Here is a 21,588-nt window from a genome sequence, read left to right on the forward strand (position 1 = left end):
TAGCTGTCCAAGGGCACCTTTCCCCCTCCCCCCCCAAAACCATTCAGGAAGGTGGGACAGGTGCTCAAAACAGCATCTCTGAAAGGGTATGTCCCAAAGAATGCTCAGCCACTGGGAGCTGTGTTCATCCAGGTCACACCTTTAAGTGGTTCATGAGCAAGAATGGAGTGAGATGACAGGAAATCTAAGTGACATATTCAGAACATGACCTACCCTTTGCTGGACATTTTTTTCTTGGATAACTTGAATGGAACAAAAGTTGAAACATGTTTACTAGTTAGCTAATTTTTGCCATGTGTAACCCTAAAGGATCAGACACAAGATGGTGGAGGCATGCGTTGTGCTTCCTTAGGAGCTGGGTTCAGCCTGAACCTGTGTTCTATAGGGATGTGATCATTTTGCCAAGTCAGCCTATTCAAAGCCAATACAGGCTGAAAGGAATAACAACCCTTCTGTCTCTGCTTGCAGCTGATAACAACTTGTTTGTATGGATATGCTCACTTTTGATACATTTGTTTCCAGGTTAAGTGCACAACAGTGAACTGCACAGTAGGAGCATCACTGACCCCTCTGCTCTTTACCCAGTGTAAAAAAATTGAATCAAATATTCCAGCCTGAGGTTTTCCAACTGCAGTGCAGTCCTTTTATTGCAAAAAACAGTACAAAAGCACACAGGTCCCTGCTCTGAGAGCCCCAGCCAGCCCTGGAACAAAGGGCTGCTGGAGGAGTCAGGTGTTCTGTGTGAGCTGCTGCATCACAAGGGCACAGAGACTCATCAGCTGCAAGAACTCATCAGCACCATCTGCCAGGCATTTGTCCACTTCCTGCAGACAGAACAGACAAGGGGAAACCCTCTAAAATGGCGATGCTCAAGGCAGCTGTGTCTTGGGGTACAGTGGAGAACAAGAAATTTGCCAGCTGTTAATCGGCACAGATTTCTCCAGCAGTCACGTCACACCCCTCTCCCACCTGGGCTGGGAACAATGAGCTCTCCAGCCTCCAGCTCATCTCCTACAGGAGGCCACCACATGACAGTTCCATACACAAAGGGATGTGGCACTGGCCCTCCAAGCCCCTGCCAGGAGCATCACTGCAGGACATCCACACCCCCTGCCTGGCTGCAGTGACTTCAGCAAAACCTCCACCACAGCTGGCTTTCCTTCTTCATCAAAATAGAGAAAGTCAGTGAACTTTTTCCTTTTGGAAAGGCGTATTTTATGCACCAGGACAAAAAACATGCATTTTGCAGCTTCTAACTGTTTTTTAAGTGCTGACTTATTCTCATATTAATTTTCCCTCCCACGTTATATTAAAAAAACCCAAAACAACCACACCCACAACTGTCTTGATCGAATCCACTAGAACAACACAATACAGATAATAATTCACTTAACTACATTTCAATCCCTTCTCATGACATTTCTCAGGACAAAAGTTTACCTTCTACCAGGAAGCATTCAGAATTAAAAAAAAATCAAATCATCATGTACTTCTTGGGAGAGACTCTACAAACAAAAATTAACCTGTGGAGATTAATGTGTTTTGTTTTTTTAAACTCAAGCTAGACTTACTGCAAGTTTCTCAACTATGGCAGATTTCTGCTTGTCGCTGTAATCTTCACTCTCCACAACCGTGTCGTGCAGCTGGTTTACAAGCTGAGCAACAGCAAACCCCTCATTGATGAGATTCTGCACAGAAAGAGAGGAAAACGGAAGTAATTCAGCAGCAAAAACACCACAAACTGGAAAAACAATTTTGAAAAATTCTGAACTGAGAGACTGCACTGCACTTCAGTATTGAACTTGCACATTTTAGAGGACAATTCAGTAGTCTGTGTACAGCCCAGCCCTGCATCCTGCCTGACAGTGAACCAGTGTGAGCACCTCAGAAAGGCTGCACGAGCAAGGCAGGCACAGAGCAGTAGCTCTGTCCAAACATTCTTCCAGCTTCTGACAATTTAAATCTTGGATATTTTATGAGACATTTAAAACATTTAACAACCTCCACTGAACGTGCCCAATCCTATTCTAAAATTAGGAGAGCCTGGCATCCACAGCATCATGTGGCAGTTTCACAGCCATCACATTTTAAACGGCCACCTACTTATGATTTATTTTCTTCATCTGGTCATTGATAGTCTCAGGCATTAAGAGATCTGTAAGGCCAAAGCTTTTTTAATAAAATAAAACCCATGGCAATTAAAGATAGCTTTGAAAAAAACTCAGTAGTGCCCAATTACAGAAACATCAAGTATTGAGAACAGTGGTCAGTGAAGCCATTTAGGGAGAGAGAAGTTTATGAAAATAGAGTTTGTGCAACCTTATTTTTCTGTTCAGCCAAAGAGCTCTACATGCCATCAGTTTAACCCAGGAGAAAGCCAGAGTCATATTGGTAGGGAAATTTATTTGCAACTTTGACAGCTCTGACTAAGAAGGGAAAGACTGGAGTCCTAACTGGTAAAAGAGACTTCCCAAATGTGCATCCAAACTGACTGAGGCCAAACATTCTTCAGCTGTAGCATGGGAACAAAGGTATTCACAGGCCGTGACTGAGAGAAATACCCGGGCTAAGCACTAAGAAAACTCTACCTTTGCCAGCGTTTCCAGTTTCTCAAAGGAACCACTCTGGCAGCCCAACAGCAGTTCATCAATTGTTTCTTTAGGGATGACCTGTAACAAGAAGTGACATTTCTTAATTTCAACTCTGTAAATTTAAAATCAGTGTTGATGCTTACAGTAACAGATACAAACTGTTCGTGGCAAAGGCCATTTCAGGATTTCATTCCTCTACACACCCAACCACTTCAAGCAAGTATATGAGACAGACTAAATAAATTTTAAAAGAGCTAGGCTGTGATATATATCCTATACTGGTGATATTAAAATAAAAATCATATAATAACAATAGACTGTCAAAGTCACTTTCCTAAATCCAACACACAGGTGCTTATTCAGGACACTGACCAAGAGGAGGACATACTTCAACAGTTAGATCAGCCAATGCTTTCTGGACCATTCTACACCTAAACAACACAGCAAATCAGTTTTATTTCCAGTGACACACCAACAACATCCAAAAAAAGCCCAATGCAATGCATCAAGATCAGACAATAAATCAGAAGGAAAAAAGTTGACAGATGCCATTTTGTCACTCTGTGGAGGGAAGAGTTGCCCATTTCCCCCTTCACTCATTGTCATTCCTGTTGGTTGAGTGCCTGGACAGTTTGGTTTCAAAGCTTCTTTATTAATCTCTTGTACTAAGGTTACTCTGGCGTCACAGAACTTGTGTATGACCAAGAACTTCAAGTTTTTATGAAGATGTAAAATTGGGTTCCTTTGCTTTAAACAAGCATTATTCATTCAATAATGGAACTTCATGCTTCTCTTTCCTATCATTACAGTCAATTACTGCCAGGTTTCAGATGTTTAATATCTATTCAGATACCAGCTGGTTTACAGATACCCAAAACTGAACAATGACTTCACTGTGAAAATTGTTTAATATTGTTCTGTAACACTCTGCATAGTAGCAATTGCCTCTGGTTTCATCAAAGTGAGAAGCTCCCAAACTCTACAGTTAGCTATAATGGCAGCACCTTCATGGGAAGTGTGTCCATCATTAAAGCCCATTTATTTTTCAGCTCCTCAACTCCTCATCTCACATTTCCTTCTTCAGGGATGCTTTGTTGCTATAGGAACACCTTCACACAAGTTTTATTAAACACATTTTCTCTCAGGTTTCTTTCTCCTGTGCCTCTCAGTATTACCCATGTCATTCTAGAACAAACCACTGCTGTTTCATTAAAAAGCAGGACCCACACAGATCCTTGTCACTGTGAACATTAAGCTGAAAATGAGCTGCTACTGGAAGTCATTTCCCTGTGGTGCTTCCAAACCAATATTGCAATGATCTATACATACACACACACATACAGAAAAGCACCAAAAAGATGTTCTAATCTACTCTCCCACAAAAGGAAACACATTTTGCATTTATGGGCAGACTATTTCAACTTCAGTTTGAATTATAAGACTGTTTTACAATTTTCCATGATTTACAGGAGAAGTTGCTAGAAACCTGCTATGTATTAAGTGTACAGAATCAGGTGGATAGTGTATCATTACCATGCTGCAGTACTAGTGAGTATAAAACAATTTTTTAATCAAACTTTGAGCAATGGTAGATAGAGGTAGCAAGAATGTTTTTCAGAGTAATTACAGGAGAAACTGTAAGGCACAGCTTACCCCAGCAATTTCAGTGATTATCTTCTCTGTGATCTCCTTCCCACCCATTAGGCGAGTGGCACTTTGAAGAAAAGTAATTGCTTTTCTTAAGTCCCCATCTGACACTTTCACAAGGTAGGATACTGCCTGAAAAATAATGTCAGAAAACGCTAAGTTAAATGTTCACTGTTAATTAAAATCCAGTATACTTTTTCAGCGGTTATTTTAAAACATCAAGTAGTGCCTAAAGCAGATTGTCAGAGCCAAGCACAATACACAAGTTACAAAGCAACCTCTCTACTAACACAAATGTGTGCTGGCAGTTTCAGAAAGAAGCATGGTTTAATGCCAGTACACTCAGCAGAGAACAAAAAGCCCTACAGTTTGGCTTCAGTTTTCTCTGGTGGTGGACTTTTCTCTGGTTTTAGGATGACTTAAAATTCATCTCATCTATGGAAGGAGAATAAATGAGTTTATGTATTTTATTTCATACAGTTGAGCTGCCTGGAAAAGTATGCTGACTTGGCCTCTTTTGCTGCCATGCAATTATGCACTGGATTAAGCAGTAAATCATGGCAACACGAAGTTACCTCATTACTGATTTTCACATGTTCCTTCTCAGCAACATCCAACAGCCTCTGCTGTTGGATACTGTCCGACAAAGGCTTGAAGCGGAATTTGGAGCACCGAGATGTTAAAGGTTCAATTATTCTGAAAGAAAGGAAGGAGAGTGGTAAATAAATGTGTGGGTCAAGTTCTCACAGACAAAGCTATAAAGGCAGAAAAGGTTTAAAATACCTTCAGGTTTAAATAACCCTAAAACTGCAACATTGTAAAAAAAGTGAGATCTAAGTATTGCTTCAGGCTTGCATGCACATGGTGACATCTCTATTAACTGAAAACTATGAACATTAGGTATCAACTTTTAAGCAGGGGACAAAAAAAAAAGAGACTAAAGACCAGACAGCAAATCCAAATAAGCAACAAACTCCAGGTACCTGCTGATGTAGTTACAAATAAGACAGAAACGTGTTGTTTTAGATTCTTTTTCCATTGTGCGTCTTAAGGCTGCCTGGGCTGCTGAAGTCATAGAGTCTGCTTCATCCAGGATCACAATTTTAAAAGGAGGACACATTTTACCACTGAAAAATTAGAAATCTGTTATTCAGCAGACATGCAATGAATAGACCAAGGAAAAAAAAAACAACAAAAAATATAAACAGAAAAATCACTGCAAATAGCAAGTAATATTTTACTTAAGCATGTATCCTTGATAAATAGAACAGATTCAGAGGTTCAATCTTTTAAAAATTATTTTTAAATTAAAGACTAATACTTGTAATAATGGGGGGGACTGAGTTGACTTGAACACTACAGAAGTCCTCTAAAATGCATGCTCTAAGCTTGTTCTTTTAACATCTCATGTACCTCTTCTTTTTACAGGCTTCCTGATTGCCTAAACTCCCAAGAATACTGCAACAGACTGATTTCAGTACATAAAATCATTCCTTGCCAGGCAGTCTTGTCATGCAGTTTCTTCCTCCTACTTTCCACAGTCCATACACATGGCTTGACCTGCACTGGACTTCTCATCACCTAACACCACAATCCTTCTAGAAACCAACACCCATGTTGTAGAAATTCCTGCAGACTAGAAGGACTAGGGAAGTACCTTCCAGCACAATTTACCCAAAGAATTTGCTTTATGCTAGTCAGACAACATCTGCAAAGGCAACAACATGTGACCAAACCCAGAAGTCTTGATCTTGCGGAGTTTTCCCTGTCTGCCTCCAAAGCTAACAGCACCAGTAAAAATCCTCCTGGGTATTCAAACCCCAGTGTGAAATTCCATGAAGTAAAAGCTCAGCCAAAGCACTGTGTGTTGCCAGCTTCTGGGCAGTGCTGACCCATCATTTATATTAGAAACAAAAACAACCACATGCTTTGTCCTAAGCAGGAGGGGTTTGATCCAGCACTTACTCTGAACGGCTTCCAGATGCCGTTAGCTGAGCAAAAGCCTTCACTTTTTCCCGAATCACTTGTATCCCACGCTCATCAGAAGCATTTAACTCAAGGACTCTTTGCCGGAATAAATCAGGCCTGCAAAATTTTTATTACAACATGTTAGCTGCTAACCCTTGTAATGATGTTATAAAATATAACAACAACCCTTCTGGCTGTTTTGAATGGCAGGGATTATTTTTATCAGCATTACTAAATAACATTGTTAAAAGACAGTTAAGTTGAGATCATAAAATGTTAAGTATGAATTTCCATTAGCTATTTTTAGAATCTCCTCCCAGTCTACAGAAAACAATGAAGTATAAAACTGCATCAGTTAACCAGGAAAAAAAAAGGAGAAAGTTGGCTTTGTAAGTTCAGGGCACTGCATTATCTGCCTTTTTACTTATAGCCCGTGAACAATGTGAAATAACAAGTGAAATGCCACAATACAGTCACTAGCAGTATTACCAGAATGAAATATGCATGAAGACATGCAGTATTTACCTGCAGTGCTATACTCCATTTAAAAAACCAAAAAACAAGCCAACAATTAATACACTGGATTTTAAATCCCAGGAATTAAAATGGACTCACAATATGGAGTTGTCTTCCTATTACTAAAGTAGACGTGGTTCTCTCCAAAAAAGAGTGAGTCAAAGATTAAAGATGACAAATGGGATGGGGGTGGTTTTAAATTCAGCATTACATTTGATCATAACATCAAACCACCTTCTCATCGTTTTTTGCTTATAGATCACTGAGTTCAGTACTCAAAAACTCCCCAATCGTTACAAGTGAGTTAATGAATACATGCTGAATTTTAGTCTGAGTCCCAAATACTACTTTCCAGACACAATTCAATAGTGCATAACAGAGAGATTACAATTCAGACATTTTATGAAGCACTTTGAGATCTATGTGTATCTAACAACTTACTAAATAAACCATAAAAATTGGAATTCCTTTACAAAGTTCAGTAAGGCATACAGAAGCCATATTCTTCCCATACTCTTTGTTAGGGGGTTACATGGCTGCTAATCTGAAGTCTATACTGATAACAGGAATCAGTGACTTGTGACAGGACAAATGAGAAAGAAATCTTATGTTAGAGCTGAATTAGAATATGAAGATATTCCTGAAGAAGTGCTGAGAACTACCTAAGAGCAGGCAATGACCAGAGGCACTTCATCACATGATTAGGAGACATGTGGCAGCTGATTTCACTGAAGCAACTTGATTCCAGCTTACCCAAACAGTTCTCTAGCAGCTGCTAAAATAGTGGAAGTCTTTCCAGTTCCAGGTGGGCCATAGAACAACAGATTGGGAAGCTGAAACAGCAAGGCACCGTTTGTAAGAAAAGCAAATAAAAAATCCACAAACAGGAAAACCTACTGACAATCTGAGCACGTAACAGAACAGAAACTAACTACTCCTCACAGTAAATAACATCAAGTCTTTCACTTCTAGGTCTCTAAAGGAGGACAAACAGGTGCTGCTTATAGCACAGCATGAACAAGTGTTATTGGTGGCATCATCCCATGTCCTATCAAAATGGATATTACAACATATATTTATTTTTATATATACACTCCAGGGCATGCCTGAGATCACTAAAGCCTACAGAACTTACTGTTCTGATTGCAGTGACACCCAAATTTATTCAAGAATGGCCTTAAACAGCCTGGATAATACCAGCAGCACAGATGAAACCATCCTTTGCTTTCTCAGCTCCCCAGAGCGCCTTGTCCAGCCATGCTGAAGATTCTGTGCTGCCACCAACTGCACTGCAGTGAGCACAGGGCAGCTGTGAACGCTGGGGTGCAGCAAGGGCAGTGCAGGCACAGCCCAACAGCAACCACGGGGACAGGCCCAACAACTCACTGCACTGCGCAGCCCTGGCAAATTCCTGCACCCATCCAAGGAGTTTTCAAAGGAGAACACTGGCATTTCTTAAAGAAATTAGGTTAATTGATCTTTGAAATAATTTAATTAATGGCCTCAGCATGAAAAACACGACTGCATTAAGGAAATATGCTGAGACAGGAAGATCAAAGCAGCACAGCAAAGACTGCAGTAATAATTATAGGATGACATTTAGCAGCACAAAGCAAAAAAACCTCTCAGTTTGAGAATATAACTAAGTATCTGCTAGATACCTGAAATGCATTAGATGGAATAAAATACAAGCTGGTTTTTTTCTGTGTGTCAGAGGAGCAGTATAAGCCTGTGTAACATGGTGGTCCTAACTGTGCACTTTTAATATAGATGTAAATTTTTAATACTAACAGGTAATTAGCTGCACACAGTTCAGGTCATCCCTACACAAGGATGATGAATCCAAACTGGAAAAAATGACTAAAGGAGTGAAAAGCCTATCTTATGAGAAGCTCAGCAAAACAAAAGCTGAGAGGCAGTATGTTGCTCTCCATAAATACATCTGAGCAACACAAAGAACAAGGCTGGCATAAGCCAAATTTGTATAAGCCATGACTGAATTTTGGCTGAAATCAAGAAGCTTTCCAGTTGACACAGGAGTGATAGTTTTTTATATTACTATTTCAAGCAATCACTTTTATAAATTATCACTTTAAAACTGCTGTCTTTGACAACAGAGGATGTTCCACTTCTACATTCTTAAAACAAGAATCCAAAAGTTTCCTCCAACCAATAGCAAGGAGACAAACCTCTCAGTCTGACTTGATTTCTAGCCCTTAATAAGCATTCTATTTTTAAAGAGTCAACTAAAATTAGATTAGAGAATTCTATATTGAATATAGAACGTAATGCAGACAGAATGGGAACAGTAAAACCATCTAAAGAGCAGAGAAAAATGCAGGAGTACACACCCCATAACCAGAAAATTAAATAGAGACAATCAGTTTGGTAACAAACATCCCATTTTAACAACTAAGACAAGACACAGAGCACAGACTGAACTGTGTAGGTACTCTAAAAGTAGAGATTAAATTCATTTATTTACTGGAAATCGATTGCAGATTGAAATTCTAAGTTTTGCCTTCTCTATCTGCCCATCAGTTGTTGCTTGTTTCCCTAATTGCTAATAAGCAAGCAGCATCCCCTACTAACATTAACTACTAATATTATCCCCCTCTATCTTTTATGACAGCTCCAGAGATGAAAAGTGTACTGAATGACAGCTGAAAATTCATCAGTCTCCATGCTAGGTTAGCACACTGCTAGGGTTGATGTTTGTGAGGAGATTCATCATTTCATGCCTCTGTGCTAATTCACACACTACTTGTCCTCAAAAAAAGCATAAGCAGGTAAAAAGTTTTAATTAGAATCTGTTTCCTAATTCCATTACACCCTGACTTTATCACTGTTTCTGTTTCAACCTCATTTATGCTGGTTTCTCACTGAAGTATTTACACCACTTTTCACCAAGCACAGCCTAATCCTTTATGTAACTGTGGCAGTATTTTTAAATAAACTGCAACCTGATCTGGTTATCCATTTTTCCATGCTTGCCAGGAGTAAGCAGGATACCTGCAGGCATCACTCTGCTCATGGGAAAGCTACCACATATAGTGCAGATCTCAGCTGCTTTTCCAGAAGTTTCAGTACAAGTGAAGATGTAAATTGCAATGATAATCCTATACTAACTCTCTTTTCAGTTGTTAAAGTATCATGAGGCAAATGAAAACTAAAGAACACTGTGACTGACCATTTTCAGTTTCTTTGCCAAAAAACAACAAATCAACAGTCCTGGCAGACAGAAATCAACTTCTCCAGTTCAAACCCCCTTGGACTCTGCTCTCCCCAGTTTATAATAGGATGATGTGTGCTCTTACAGATGGAGGTGTACAACCTCTAGGGAGTTACAAGTCCTGCTCCATTTAGCAGCTCCCAAATCAAGGCCCACAAATACAGGCCAATCGAAAGAGGACTGACTCTCCATTTCCAACACCAGGGTTTAAATAAAGCACATTACTCAAACCTACAGCATTGTCACAGCTGCTTCTTTGATCTTACCAGACCTCCAAACTCAGTAAGAACCTCTGCACTAATGTGTCCTTACTGAAGTAAGTATCAGACACTTCAGAGTTTAAATTACACTTTTGCCTCTTTGACAGAATGAGTCCTTTCAAGAAAATAATAAAAATGTTTAAATTTTTTAAAAAACAAAGTATTTTAAAGTACTTGCATGATTTTGTTTTCAAATGCCTTGCTGAGTTTGGGTAGCTATGGCAAAATACAGAGCCTCTAACCATAAGGAGAAGCTATAATTTGTCTTTTCAACTCAGGAGGCCAAAAGTCAACACAAGTGTACCAGGCTCAGAATCCAAGAAACACTGCTGATCCACAAGCTGTAGGGTTTTAAATAACTGTTGCTCAAAATAGAACTTCCCAACCCATCACCTAAGCAATGTTACACAACTGATATGTCCAGACAGAATAGATGGCAGCAGCTCATTTCTCCTTTGCTGTTAACAGTTCCTTCCTAATTACCTCAACTCTATAAATACTGTAATCCAGCAGCATTGCTGGTGAAACACAGATTTCTGGGGTACAACATTACCTAATAAGGTCACATTACAGGACCATTCTCAAAGCAAATTGAACATGGAGACAGGAACTAAGGAAAGAAATGCAAATCTTTTGCAGTTGTGTTGCACCAGTTTGATATTGGTTTCATACGCTCAGACAAGTAAGGTACTTCTGCTTTTGCAAGCTTTGATTAAATTATTATTTCCAGAGAGAAACAGACTCATATTACTGCAGAGCAGACCAAACCTGCAGCCCATAAAAACAGAACCAGCTTTTGAAGCACAAGTGTGACCATCCTAGGTAAGGAGGAAAAAAGTCTCAGTATGCACAAAGGATGGAATTGTTCAGATTTGGAAAAAAAGCACAGCCATCTCTTGGTTACGTACTTTATTTCTCCTTTCAGCCCCTTCACCTCCACATCAGCTGCTATGGAAGAAATGACCATCATACATACCAAAAATTTACTAAATTTTTATCCAAAAGCAAATGCAAGAGTAAACAAATGCAACTGCAAATGCTCTGCTCATCTACACTCTTAGGTCACACAAGCCAACCCTGCAACTGCCATACTTAGCTTTTTAAAGCCAAAGAGACTTACTTGGAAACTTGAACCCAAAAAGTTTGGGAATCACTATCCAAGCATGAGACCTAGCACTTATAAATTAAATTTCCCTCATTAGCCAAAAGTTTGAATGTTTAGCAGTTGCACAGAAGCACTGATATATCACTAGAAATGTTTAGGAATGACTGGCAATCCAGACCTGTCTATGAAAGAAAAACTTCCTCCTCCTGTCTAAAAACATGAATGTTACAAGTACTAGTGGAATAGCAGTGTGGAGACAACAAAAGCTTTTCCAGGTTTGAAACTATTTACAAGAAGTTTACCATGTGAGCTTCCCCAGAAAAATTCCAAACTGCATCATGGAACTGACAACTTCACCGTGTTTAGAAGACTGGAAATATAAGAAGCTTTACACATACACCACAACAGAATATATCACACAGAGTATATCACAAGGAAGTCACTAAGGTTTTTCATGAAATACCACTGTAAAAATGATCTTTGCTGAGTTGGAAAAGAGAAATTTTTGTTACCACTCAAGTGTCTGTCTAAAAATGCTGATTAGGTAGATGTTGTCTTTACACTCACATCAGCACCCTCCAGAGACTTCTTCAGCACAGCTATAACTTCATCCTGGAAGGCAACTTCATCCACATTTTTGGGACGACTAAATAAAAAGACATTAAATACAATTTATTACCTAACAAAGTTTCATAGGAAAGCTGAAATTGAGAAAAACAACATTTCCCCTTCTGATTACATCAGTTACTGAAGAATTACAGTGAACTTTGTAGTTGAAATCAAAATCATAACAGGAAGTCTAATATCTCTGGTCTGTATTACTGAAGTGATCTAATTCCTCAGGAAGCTGTCTTTTTCTGTGGTAAACACCTGTCCGAAGTGTTTTTAGAAGCAGAATTGCAATATTTTACCACTTTGCAAAAAAGGTTTCTCAAAAACCACAAAGCACTAAATGCACTTATGCACCAAAACACAGAGATGAAACAGCACTGCTTGACATGGCCAAGAGGTATTTTCTGCTCAGTACCAGCCACAAGGGCACTTACAGTAGCTCGAGGTCCTGGATTACCTCGTAACAAGGCAAGTTACGCTGTTCTCCCTACACCCACACCTGCGACCCCTTTTGCTACGCACCGACTACCTCTCTACATCCCCCCAGAGCCAACCTCCCCTCTCATGGCCAGCGACCCCACTGCCCCAGAGCATCCCTTACTATTTCTCCACCCAGGGGATGGGTTTGGTCCTCTTGCCCTCCCCGCTGCTCCCGGCCGCGCTCTTTTCCTTGGCAGCGATGGGCTTGGTGCTTTTAGAGGCCGGGCCCTTGAGGAAGGCCTGCATGGCTACGGCAGTGCCGGGCTGTGCCGGGCTGTGCCGGGCTGTGCCGGGCTGTGCCGGACCCTCCTCACGGCCCCGTCAACCTCGGAGCCCCCAGGCCCCGCCGGCCCTTCCCGCCAAGCCGCCCGCGCACGGGGGCGGGGCCGCTTCCGCCAGCCGGGAGCCAATCACAGAGCGCCGCGCCGCCGGGGAGGGGGCGGGCACTGACGTCACGCTGCGCGCGCTGGTGTACCTGAGGAGGCGGGGGTGGGGGGAGCGTGGAGCGGCCGGCCCCTCAGGGCGGGCGTGTGCCGCCGCTTCTTCTTCTTCCTCACTATTGCGCCTTTCCCAACGTGAAATAAAGAACAAAAAGACCCCCCCCCAAAAGAACAAGCGCTGTACGAGAGCAAGCGGAGGAGGAACTTCTCTGTGTGGTGGGACCTCTTGTGGCCCTGAGGCAGGGCCTGCTCCCTTCCCCCGATGGCTGAGGTGCCTCTGGAGGCTCTGGAAGCACCCCCGGGTGAAGTGGAACCCAGGAGAGCCTGAGGCTGGCCAGGGCCTGTCCTGGGACGGACATTTCCGCCTTTATGGACTGAAACCTGCTTCGGTCCTCGCTGCTGCCGTGCGAGCAGCTCCCCCAGGTGTGCAGGCTCAGGGTTATTGGTGCGGGAGTGAAGTGACAGTGAATCCTTTTTTCCCCCCATTATTTCTAATGACATCCATCGCAGCAAAGCCGGGGGGGACGGGGGACGGGGGGGGGAAGGATTGTGATTGATGTGACAGATCCCTTTAAATGATGAAAAAACATCCTGGTAGATGTGGCAGTCGTGATCAACGCCCACATTTCCATGTGCTGGGTGGCTGTAGTTTATCCTTCTAATTACACGCCGGCTTTGTGGATAAAAGATGGAAGTATTTCTGCTACCAGCAGCTGGGTATTGTGTGGCTGCAGATGTTCTGCTTTACTGTTTTCCCTTGGCTGCTCCTGGGCACAAGACGCAGACAGAGTGGCCTGGGAAGCTGCAGTAGTGATCCCCCAGAATAGAGCCTGTGGAAGTGAAGAGACTCGAAATGGTCTCTATGGCAACAGATGAGCAGCCTTTGGAAAAGGAGATGTGGGAAAAAATGTACTCTGAAAAGACATAAATCTGTCAGTGAGTCAAACCTGTAATATTCGTCTGGGCAATTTTAAATAAGTTGTTTCCTCTCATCTGGCATTCTTCTACTGAAGAATGAAATCCAGATTGTAGCTTTAGCAAGAAATGCCCACACATATAATTGCTGAAGTTGTTTTGTTCTAGATGAAAATGCAATGTTTTTTTTTTTTCCCGCTGTGATTATATTTGGTACTTCCAAGTCATGGTAACAAATGATTTCTGAAACCAGTTTCTTTCTTTGCTGTGTTTTTGAAGCTTTGTTCTATTTGTTGGTCTCTATTCAATCCATTCTCCTTAATGGGGTCACCTCAAATGTACCAAGCATTTTGTCAACTCTGTATGAGCCTGAGGTTCAATTCAGCAGTGGAATTTCCCTTCTGCTACTGAACTTCATAACACAACTTTTAGTTTCATTACCTTAAGAAAAGTTTAAAATTCCAGAAAGGAGTAATGAAGCCCAAGCTTCTCTCTCTTGCTCCCTGTTTTTTTCTCTCTCTCCCTCATATGTATAAGGACTGAAAATTATGCTTTCTCTATTCTGTTGAATTGCATTCACTCACCATCTTAAGGTCCAACAGATCAAACTCAGACAGTTGCCATGTCCTCTCATTTGCTTCTCTCTAGCATTTTCCATGGGAAAGATTGTGTTTTACACCAGCCTAGTCAGTGCTCCTTGAGCTGACCTAAATGGGGACCCTTCCCAGTTGCTGTGGTTTAACCCCAGCCAGCAACTAAATTCAGGCAGTCCTCACTTACTTCTCCTGTCCCCCGATGGGATCAGGAGGAAAATCAGAAAAAAAGTAAAACTTGTGGGTTGAGATAAGAACAATTTAATAATTGAAACAAAGTAAAATATAATAATTTAATAATACCAAATGCAACAAGAAAAATAGCAATAATAATTGTAATGTAAAGGAGAGAGTGAGAAATAAAACCCCAGGCAAGTGATTCACACAAAGGTGACCGATGCCCAGCCTGTCCCTGAGCAGTGATCAGCCTGTCCTGGCCAACTCCCCCTGTTTATGCACTGGGCAAGACATTCTATGGTATGAAATATCCCTTTGGCCAGTTCAGGTCAGCTGTCCCAGCCATGCTCCTTCCCAGTTTTTTGTGCACCTCCTCGCTAGCAGAACATGGGACACTGTAAAGCCCTTGACTTAGGGGAGGCACTACTTGGCTACAACCAAAGCACCAGTTTCATATCATCATTATTCTCACACTGAACCCAAAACAGAGCACTGTACCAGCTTCTAAGAAGAAAACCAACTCTATCCCAGCTGAAACCAGGACACCAGTCTTATGTCAGCCATTTGCAGATGGACAGCCACAGAATGAGGGTTGAAGAACTCATCTGACAGAAAACCAGTGTGTCAGGAGCTAGTGACAGTAGCAGAGCAGGAGAATTGATTAGGGTGAGGACATTTGCCTTTATAAGTTACTCTGCCTGCTGCCCTGGAGACCTGCCCATGCCTCCATCAATCTCGACCTTCAGTCAGTTGACATGAAAGCTTCCTAGGAGATCAGCTCAGGGTTTTTTATGATGCTGAAAGTGGACAAGTGGCTTCCTTAAAATAAACTACACAGAGTTCATAAAAGTAAGCTGGGCCTAAAAATTACAGAATCACTTCTGTTCAACAGTTTTGTCTAAAATCTAGGCTTTGTTTTAAAAGAGGAAAGAGTTGAAAGAAATGGATGCAATAAAAATAGGCATATGGATTTTTGTAAAAAATTAACAGCAAGCATTTATCTCCTAACTTTTAGCACTGGAAGACTTCTGTCAGAATTATGTAAGCAACACAGAGCAGACTGGCACTGGCAGTTTTCACTGTCCAAGCTGCATAAACAAGAGAAGGTTCAAAGCAAGATGGCAAGGATGTTGAATGTATCAATGGACTTTTTTTCCCCTAAGATATAATAACTAGGACAGCATTTGTCTCAGCTCAGCTCAGGTAACTGTGGGTTATGATCACTGTGTAAAAGAAGTCAGGGCAAAGGTGGATAATGAAAATAGGAAAGTACCCATTCCTTCTTAAGATGCAGGAATCAGAGGCCTGAAACTGAACTATCAAGCTTCAGATTTAAAATCAAAAGAACTAGTTTTTTTCACACAATGCATATTTAAATTGAAAATCTTGTTGCCAACTAACTTTATGGTCATCAAAATTATAAGTAGATTAAAAAAATAGCTAGACAGATTCCTGAAGAAATGGAGTATTAAATATTATCAGTCATATGCAGACTTAAGCTCAGAAAGTCCCTGCAATCTGCGGGGAAATACTGGAGAGGGATAATCTCTTTAAGTGGCCTGTTTCATGCACTCTTTCCTAAGGGTATATTAATGGTCCTGTTCACAGATGGGCCACTGCCCCACCCTGTGTCAGGACAGTTGTTCTGGAGCACAGAAAGTGAATGATTGATGGTGACAATCAATCAATTGGTGGTGACAAAAAGGTTTATGATGGGGAGGGAAGACAGGGAGAGGAGCAGAGAACTTTGCTAAAACTAGTGTCGTGTCTTCAGTGGCCTCTTTTACTTCAGCATGGATTTTACAAGCAGCTGCACTCCTTTTCAAGTAGTTGAAACAGTGTCTGAGGCAAAGCAGGTCAGACTTTGCAGAGCTTAGGCAAGAGGCTAAGTGTGAGGGTAGAGCCTCAAGCGTTGCCACGGGAGCTGTGTGTGAAGAAAAGGTGTTCCTGCAAGTTTTGGCAGAGAAGCCCAGATTTGTCACAGGAGCTGACTGAGAGGCCTGTGGAAAGCTGAGAACAGCTGAGAAGCACTAGCACTGTGACCTTCTTAAAAGCCAAGCAAAAGCACTGTTGACTGAATTGTTCCAAATAGATAAAAGTAAGAAAACTTAAAATATGGAATGCTATTTTCCTTTGCTATGTAACTGATATTCCAGAAAGGAAGCAGCACTCTGTGTGCCTTCTTTGTGTGTGAATCAAAGAGGTATCTGACTCACTTAGTAGAACAGTTTCTTCTGATGGAAATGTGCTGCAGATCTAAGGTACTGCCATAGCCAGTCAGAAGTGGTCACAGTGTAATTACCTTTCTCAATTGTGCCAAAAGTGTTATAGTTCTTCTCAGTAAGTAATAGAAGCCCCAGCCTTTGATACAGGGATCAGCCAGTCTAGAGACGAAAGTTAAAGGAGGAAGAGGTATGGTACCAAAGTAGCTTGTTTTCAAAGGAAGAAACTTGGTAAAGGAATTCTAAACTTCACTGTTATTCCATTAGCCTGCATATTTTTCTGCTATGGACATGTCTTCAGAGGCACTCTGTACACCAGAAGGTTGTAATCTTATTCTGGAAGGAGATGTTTGTGAAAAACTAGAAGATGGGTGAGCTTGTAAAGGTTATGTAGGACTGGGAAAATGGAAATAATCAAGACAGTGAAGAAGACAGGCTAGTTTCATGGATGGATCTCATTTTGATTATCAACAGCCCTTCAGGCTCAGTTGGCCATGGGGTTTTAGTGACAGAAGAAAGATGTGTAGCTATATAAGGTGACAAAGAAGAAAAGATTTTTTTTTTTTCCCCTGTGAGAATTTCCCCTTATATCTGGTCAGGCCATAGAGTCTTATAAACACTTTTTGTTTGCAGTGTGCAATTTACTGCTTATTAAGATTGCTTACAATGCTTTGGCCTCAGCTGTTTGATTCAGGATCTAATAAACAGCCGGTGATTTGTCAGGCTGTCACTCTACAGAAAAACCAAATTCTTTTGCCTATTGGTCATCATCTTCGTAGTGGAACCATGGTGTTTGCACAGCCCCTGATCCTGCTTTCAGTGAGATCCCTGCCTGGAATGTAAATCATCATCCTCTGTACCTCTACCACATGTTTGTCAGCAAGGGCTTTTATCCTTCAGAGGTGAAGTCAGTATTTGTTGTAAAAGTACTGGCTCAATTTCACAAAAAAATATCGCAGTGCTGGAAATTGTTACCATCCCATTGATGGACTGAGTTGCTTCAGCATCTTTCAACCATTCCTCAAGTGATAGATACTTTCATTCTCTCTGTCTTCAAGAGATCCCTAAAGTCCAGGCTCCTGTTTTTTCCCTTTCTCATCTTGGGTCTGTGGATCACCTGTGCTTTTGCAATGTTTTTGATTTGGTTCTGTCCCCTGTGGCTCTTCCATTTGAGAATTTGTAATGGCAATACATGAAAAGCAGCCTTTTTTAATGCAGGCACCACTGAATCTTGGCAGTGTAAAGAAATCATCCCCTAACTGGTAAAACTAATGGAGTTTGCTATCCCATGGCTGTGTCCTGCAGCCCAAACCCTCCCACCAAAATTTCCCCCTTTTGTTTATTTTCACTCACATCATAAGGGAGGGACAGCACCCTGAACTTGGACTGAATCCCATTTAGCCTTGGAATGATCCCATGTAACCCACCCCACAGTTTAAGCTGAGCAGGGGGCAGCCATGATTAATCAGTGAGTCCCTACTGCATCCTTTCCCCTTTCAGACTTTGTGCACCTTGCTGATTTTCAGTGAAGATGTGAGAACTAATTCCTCTCTCCTGAACTGGATTGAGATTGATCAGCAGGTTCAAAAACTATTGAAGGTGTGCTGGAAAGCTGGAAAGCAGATTAACATAGCAAGAGCAAAGAATAAGAGAAAAAGGATCTTAAAATAGCAAACGTCCACAAGTCTGCAGTTACTGATGCTGAATAACAATGTTGGTATAAGAGCATATGGTCTTAAAATAGCTGAGAATTAATCTAGCTAGAAGTTAGACAAAGGCTCTCAGTTATCCTTGATGTTCTTGAACAGCCTTGCTGTAGGAGTAGTGAGAGCAAACCATCTACTCTGCTTTTTAGTATTTAGTTCATTTATGAATGGGCTTTTACAGTGTCTGTGCCTGCAGAAAAAAAAAAGAAAAAAGAAAAATCTGTTAAGTGTCTGGAAACATGATGACTTTTCTAGTGCCATGTTCCTACCTGCCATCTGTGACCCTCCACAAAAAAAAAGAAAGCATCCTGGACCTTTCAAATCCCTCAAAAAAATTATAGCTAGATGTCAGTCTGTTTCCCACACACTTTATCCCCCCCAATGATGGCATCTCTTCCCTAGTTGGGGGAATCCTTTTAATGTTAGTCAAGGTCTCTGCAGTTTGACTTTTACTGCTCAGATGGGCAGTAAAATTGGATCTCAGAAAAAAATGGCTTTTGCTTTAATCCCAAAATGTTGGCAGGTGGGTGGTTCTGAAGTCATCCTTCTCACGTTTTCAGACACATTTGCTGTTAAACTAACTGAACAGAAGTGTGCAAGGAACCTCTTGGCAGAGTTGGTCAGTCATCCCAAAATGAGGACAACAGCACAGATACTCAGACTGGCTTGTAGGTCAGCCAGCTGATTATAGGATTTTCCCTTCACAGAGGTAGATAAACCTTTTTGCAATGCCAGGACAGCCACACAAACTGTGTTTTAAGATCCGATGAGCCCACAGGGGTATTTTACAGTTCCAGCTTTGGGCATATGTGTTGCCAGGTTCTTCGGCATGCATGGAAAGGTGGACTTAAGCAAAACTCTATGGATGGGTAGGGATCTGGAGTTAGAGCTGAATTAATTTTGTGGGAATAGAGCAAATCTTGCAGACAGCTGCACCCTTCTCTATTTTATTTCTTCCATTTTAGCTGTATAATAAGTTTTCCTTCTTTCCAGAATTATCTTGCATGGAGCTTCAGGTAGGCTTCCAAAGATGAGATGGAATGAGGGATGGAATGGAGACATACAAGTCTCTGGCTTGTTCTGCCCTTTCTCACTTCCTTGCCTGCCTTACTCTCCCTCCTCTTGGATCCCAGCTGGGATCTGTAGCTGGAAGGGTTGATGAAGCTTCCCCTTGTTCCGCAGCCCGTTGCCCCATGGCAGCCACGCATCCGGGCAAGGCTCAGCTGTGTGACAAGCACCCAGGGGCAGCTGCTCCCCACAGACCTGCTCTGGCCACTGAAGGCCACCTGTGCCTGCCTGCTCACGGGCACGGCTGAGCTCCGTGGTGAGTCCTGCCCAACACCCACGGCTGATTAATTCACCCTGCTTGTACTTGTGCAGCTGGAGAGGGTCCTGTGGGCTCAGTCAGGATCACAGGGATCCTGTCTGTGCAGGTGGAACAACAAAGCCTCTGGCCACAACACACCTAAAAAGCCCAGTGCCCCCCTCCCCCTCCACAGAAGCGGTGGCCCCTCAGGCAGCGACTTCTAAGAGGGGGTGGGAGGAGGGTCTCTGGGGACATTGCGGGGTTCCACTCAACGACAGCCTGCAAGGCACTCGGGCCCCAGGGGCCGAGGGGGAGCACCGGAGGCTGTGAGCGTGTTCTCCATTCCCAGGCACGCCGGTGAAGGGAGCGTCGCAGAGCAGCTGCGGCTGTTCCAGCTCTCCTGCCAGCTCCACTCCTCCCGATGCCATTCCTACCTCCAGGATTTTTCCCTGACTCGCAGCATCACATCCAAAAGTCTCCCTGGAGGAAGGTATCTGCTAGCTGGTTTGTCTCTTTATCCTTTGCCTCATCCGCGGGAGAAGGGAGAAAAAAAGCCATAAGCAATCAACTCTCCTGCTTCTCCCCCTTTTGTATTTCCCCCCTCCTGCTCCCTTCCTTCTGTCAGGGGGGGTAAAATCTCCATCTGGAAGGAGCTTTTCAACGTCCATGCATAGATGGCAGCAAATTGGAAGAGGTGAGCAGCCGAGAGAAGATGTGAGAGCTGGAAGGGCCGTGCCGTGGGAGTGGTCCCTGCTTTGTGTGCAAGTGAGGCAGTGAGTGTGCAGCCTCCCACTCTGGGTGCACCTTTTTTTGGATGCTGTGTAGTTCCCTGTGTGAAATGCTTTTTTGGCTAAAAGAAGAAGAGATGTCACATCAGGAGCTCACCCAGCGACTGACTACGGTTATCACCCATGTGGGTAAGGCATCTTTATTTTTCTTACTACATTTGTGTGGATTCAGGGGCCCTGTTCCCCCAGGAGGTGCTGCTGCCTTTGTGTGACAATATCACACCTGTGCATGAAATAGGAGCCATCAGCAAACTGCGAATCCCCGGCTTTGGGCAATTAGACGGCCTTTTGTTGATGGTTTGTTTTTCAAGCATGTTTTCTCTGAAAAGCAGAAACAGTAAGAGCAGCGTGTCCTACCTGTGAAGTGAGCTGTGTAAAATACTCGAGCACAGTCCTTGCAGGGAGGTGGTGGAGAAAAGGGGGTGGTGGGAGGATGCTGGAGCAACGGCAGTGCTAATGTGCTGTGCATTTGCTTGTGATACTGGAATAGCAGCTCATTCTCAGGGAATCTTCGTGGCCTTTGCTGTTTCAGGATTTCTGGAAGGTGCTAGGACAGGATCTCAAAAAGCTTTTCTCTCTGTCAGGCTTGATTTTACTGTTTCTAACATTCAAATGCCAACGAATACAGGTGAGGCCCTAAGCTTTGCACTGACATCCTTATGCATCTGGGCTGGATACCCACCTGCTGGCACTGAATGACCAGGAACTGAGGAACCTGAAACTAGCAAGGCAGTAGGAGATGCTGGTGATTAAAATATCAGCTGAGAAAAGCTTTTGTGACCCTTTTTTGTTACCTACAGTTGAGTTAAAGTAGATTGCAGCTGTGTTGCATCACATAAAGAGAACATTTTTAGTTGAATGCATAGGGGCAAATTTTATAGCTGTCAGTGTTTGCAATGGATTGTGTGCTGTGAATGCTAAAGATGTTGTACAGGTTCCTGAAATGCCTTTGTCACTGACTTTACTCAATCTGTATATGAAACAGAGTGTGACCAAAATTTGGCTTTTAGAGAATATGTAAGTAAGATTT

The 21,588-nt window shown here is 42.3% G+C and overlaps 2 protein-coding genes across 3 annotated transcripts in view; one reads left to right on the forward strand and one right to left on the reverse strand.

The window, feature by feature from the left end:
• Positions 1–615: 615 nt before the first annotated feature.
• Positions 616–12,802, reverse strand: RFC4 (replication factor C subunit 4). The gene is made up of 10 exons (XM_032120107.1): positions 12,533–12,802; positions 11,887–11,965; positions 7,476–7,555; positions 6,204–6,323; positions 5,222–5,365; positions 4,814–4,934; positions 4,245–4,370; positions 2,589–2,669; positions 1,572–1,688; positions 616–824 (listed from the first exon to the last, which is right to left on the reverse strand). The coding sequence occupies exons 1-10, from the start codon at positions 12,655–12,657 to the stop codon at positions 729–731; spliced, it is 1,089 nt and encodes a 362-aa protein (XP_031975998.1). The 5' UTR covers positions 12,658–12,802; the 3' UTR covers positions 616–728.
• Positions 12,803–20,121: 7,319 nt separating this feature from the next.
• Positions 20,122–21,588, forward strand: part of MCF2L2 (MCF.2 cell line derived transforming sequence-like 2) — a 159,956-nt gene continuing 158,489 nt past the window's right edge. The window contains exons 1-2 of one of the 2 annotated variants that reach the window (XM_032120170.1): positions 20,122–20,260; positions 20,396–20,687. In XM_032120170.1, coding sequence (XP_031976061.1) covers positions 20,585–20,687 — 103 coding nt within the window. In that variant the 5' untranslated portion in view covers positions 20,122–20,260; positions 20,396–20,584. Of the gene's footprint in view, positions 20,688–21,588 lie in introns of both variants that reach the window. The other variant, XM_032120169.1, reaches the window with a different exon arrangement.

This window comes from Corvus moneduloides, chromosome 10 (assembly GCF_009650955.1).
Source record: "Corvus moneduloides isolate bCorMon1 chromosome 10, bCorMon1.pri, whole genome shotgun sequence".
NCBI classification, from domain to species: Eukaryota; Metazoa; Chordata; class Aves; order Passeriformes; family Corvidae; genus Corvus; species Corvus moneduloides.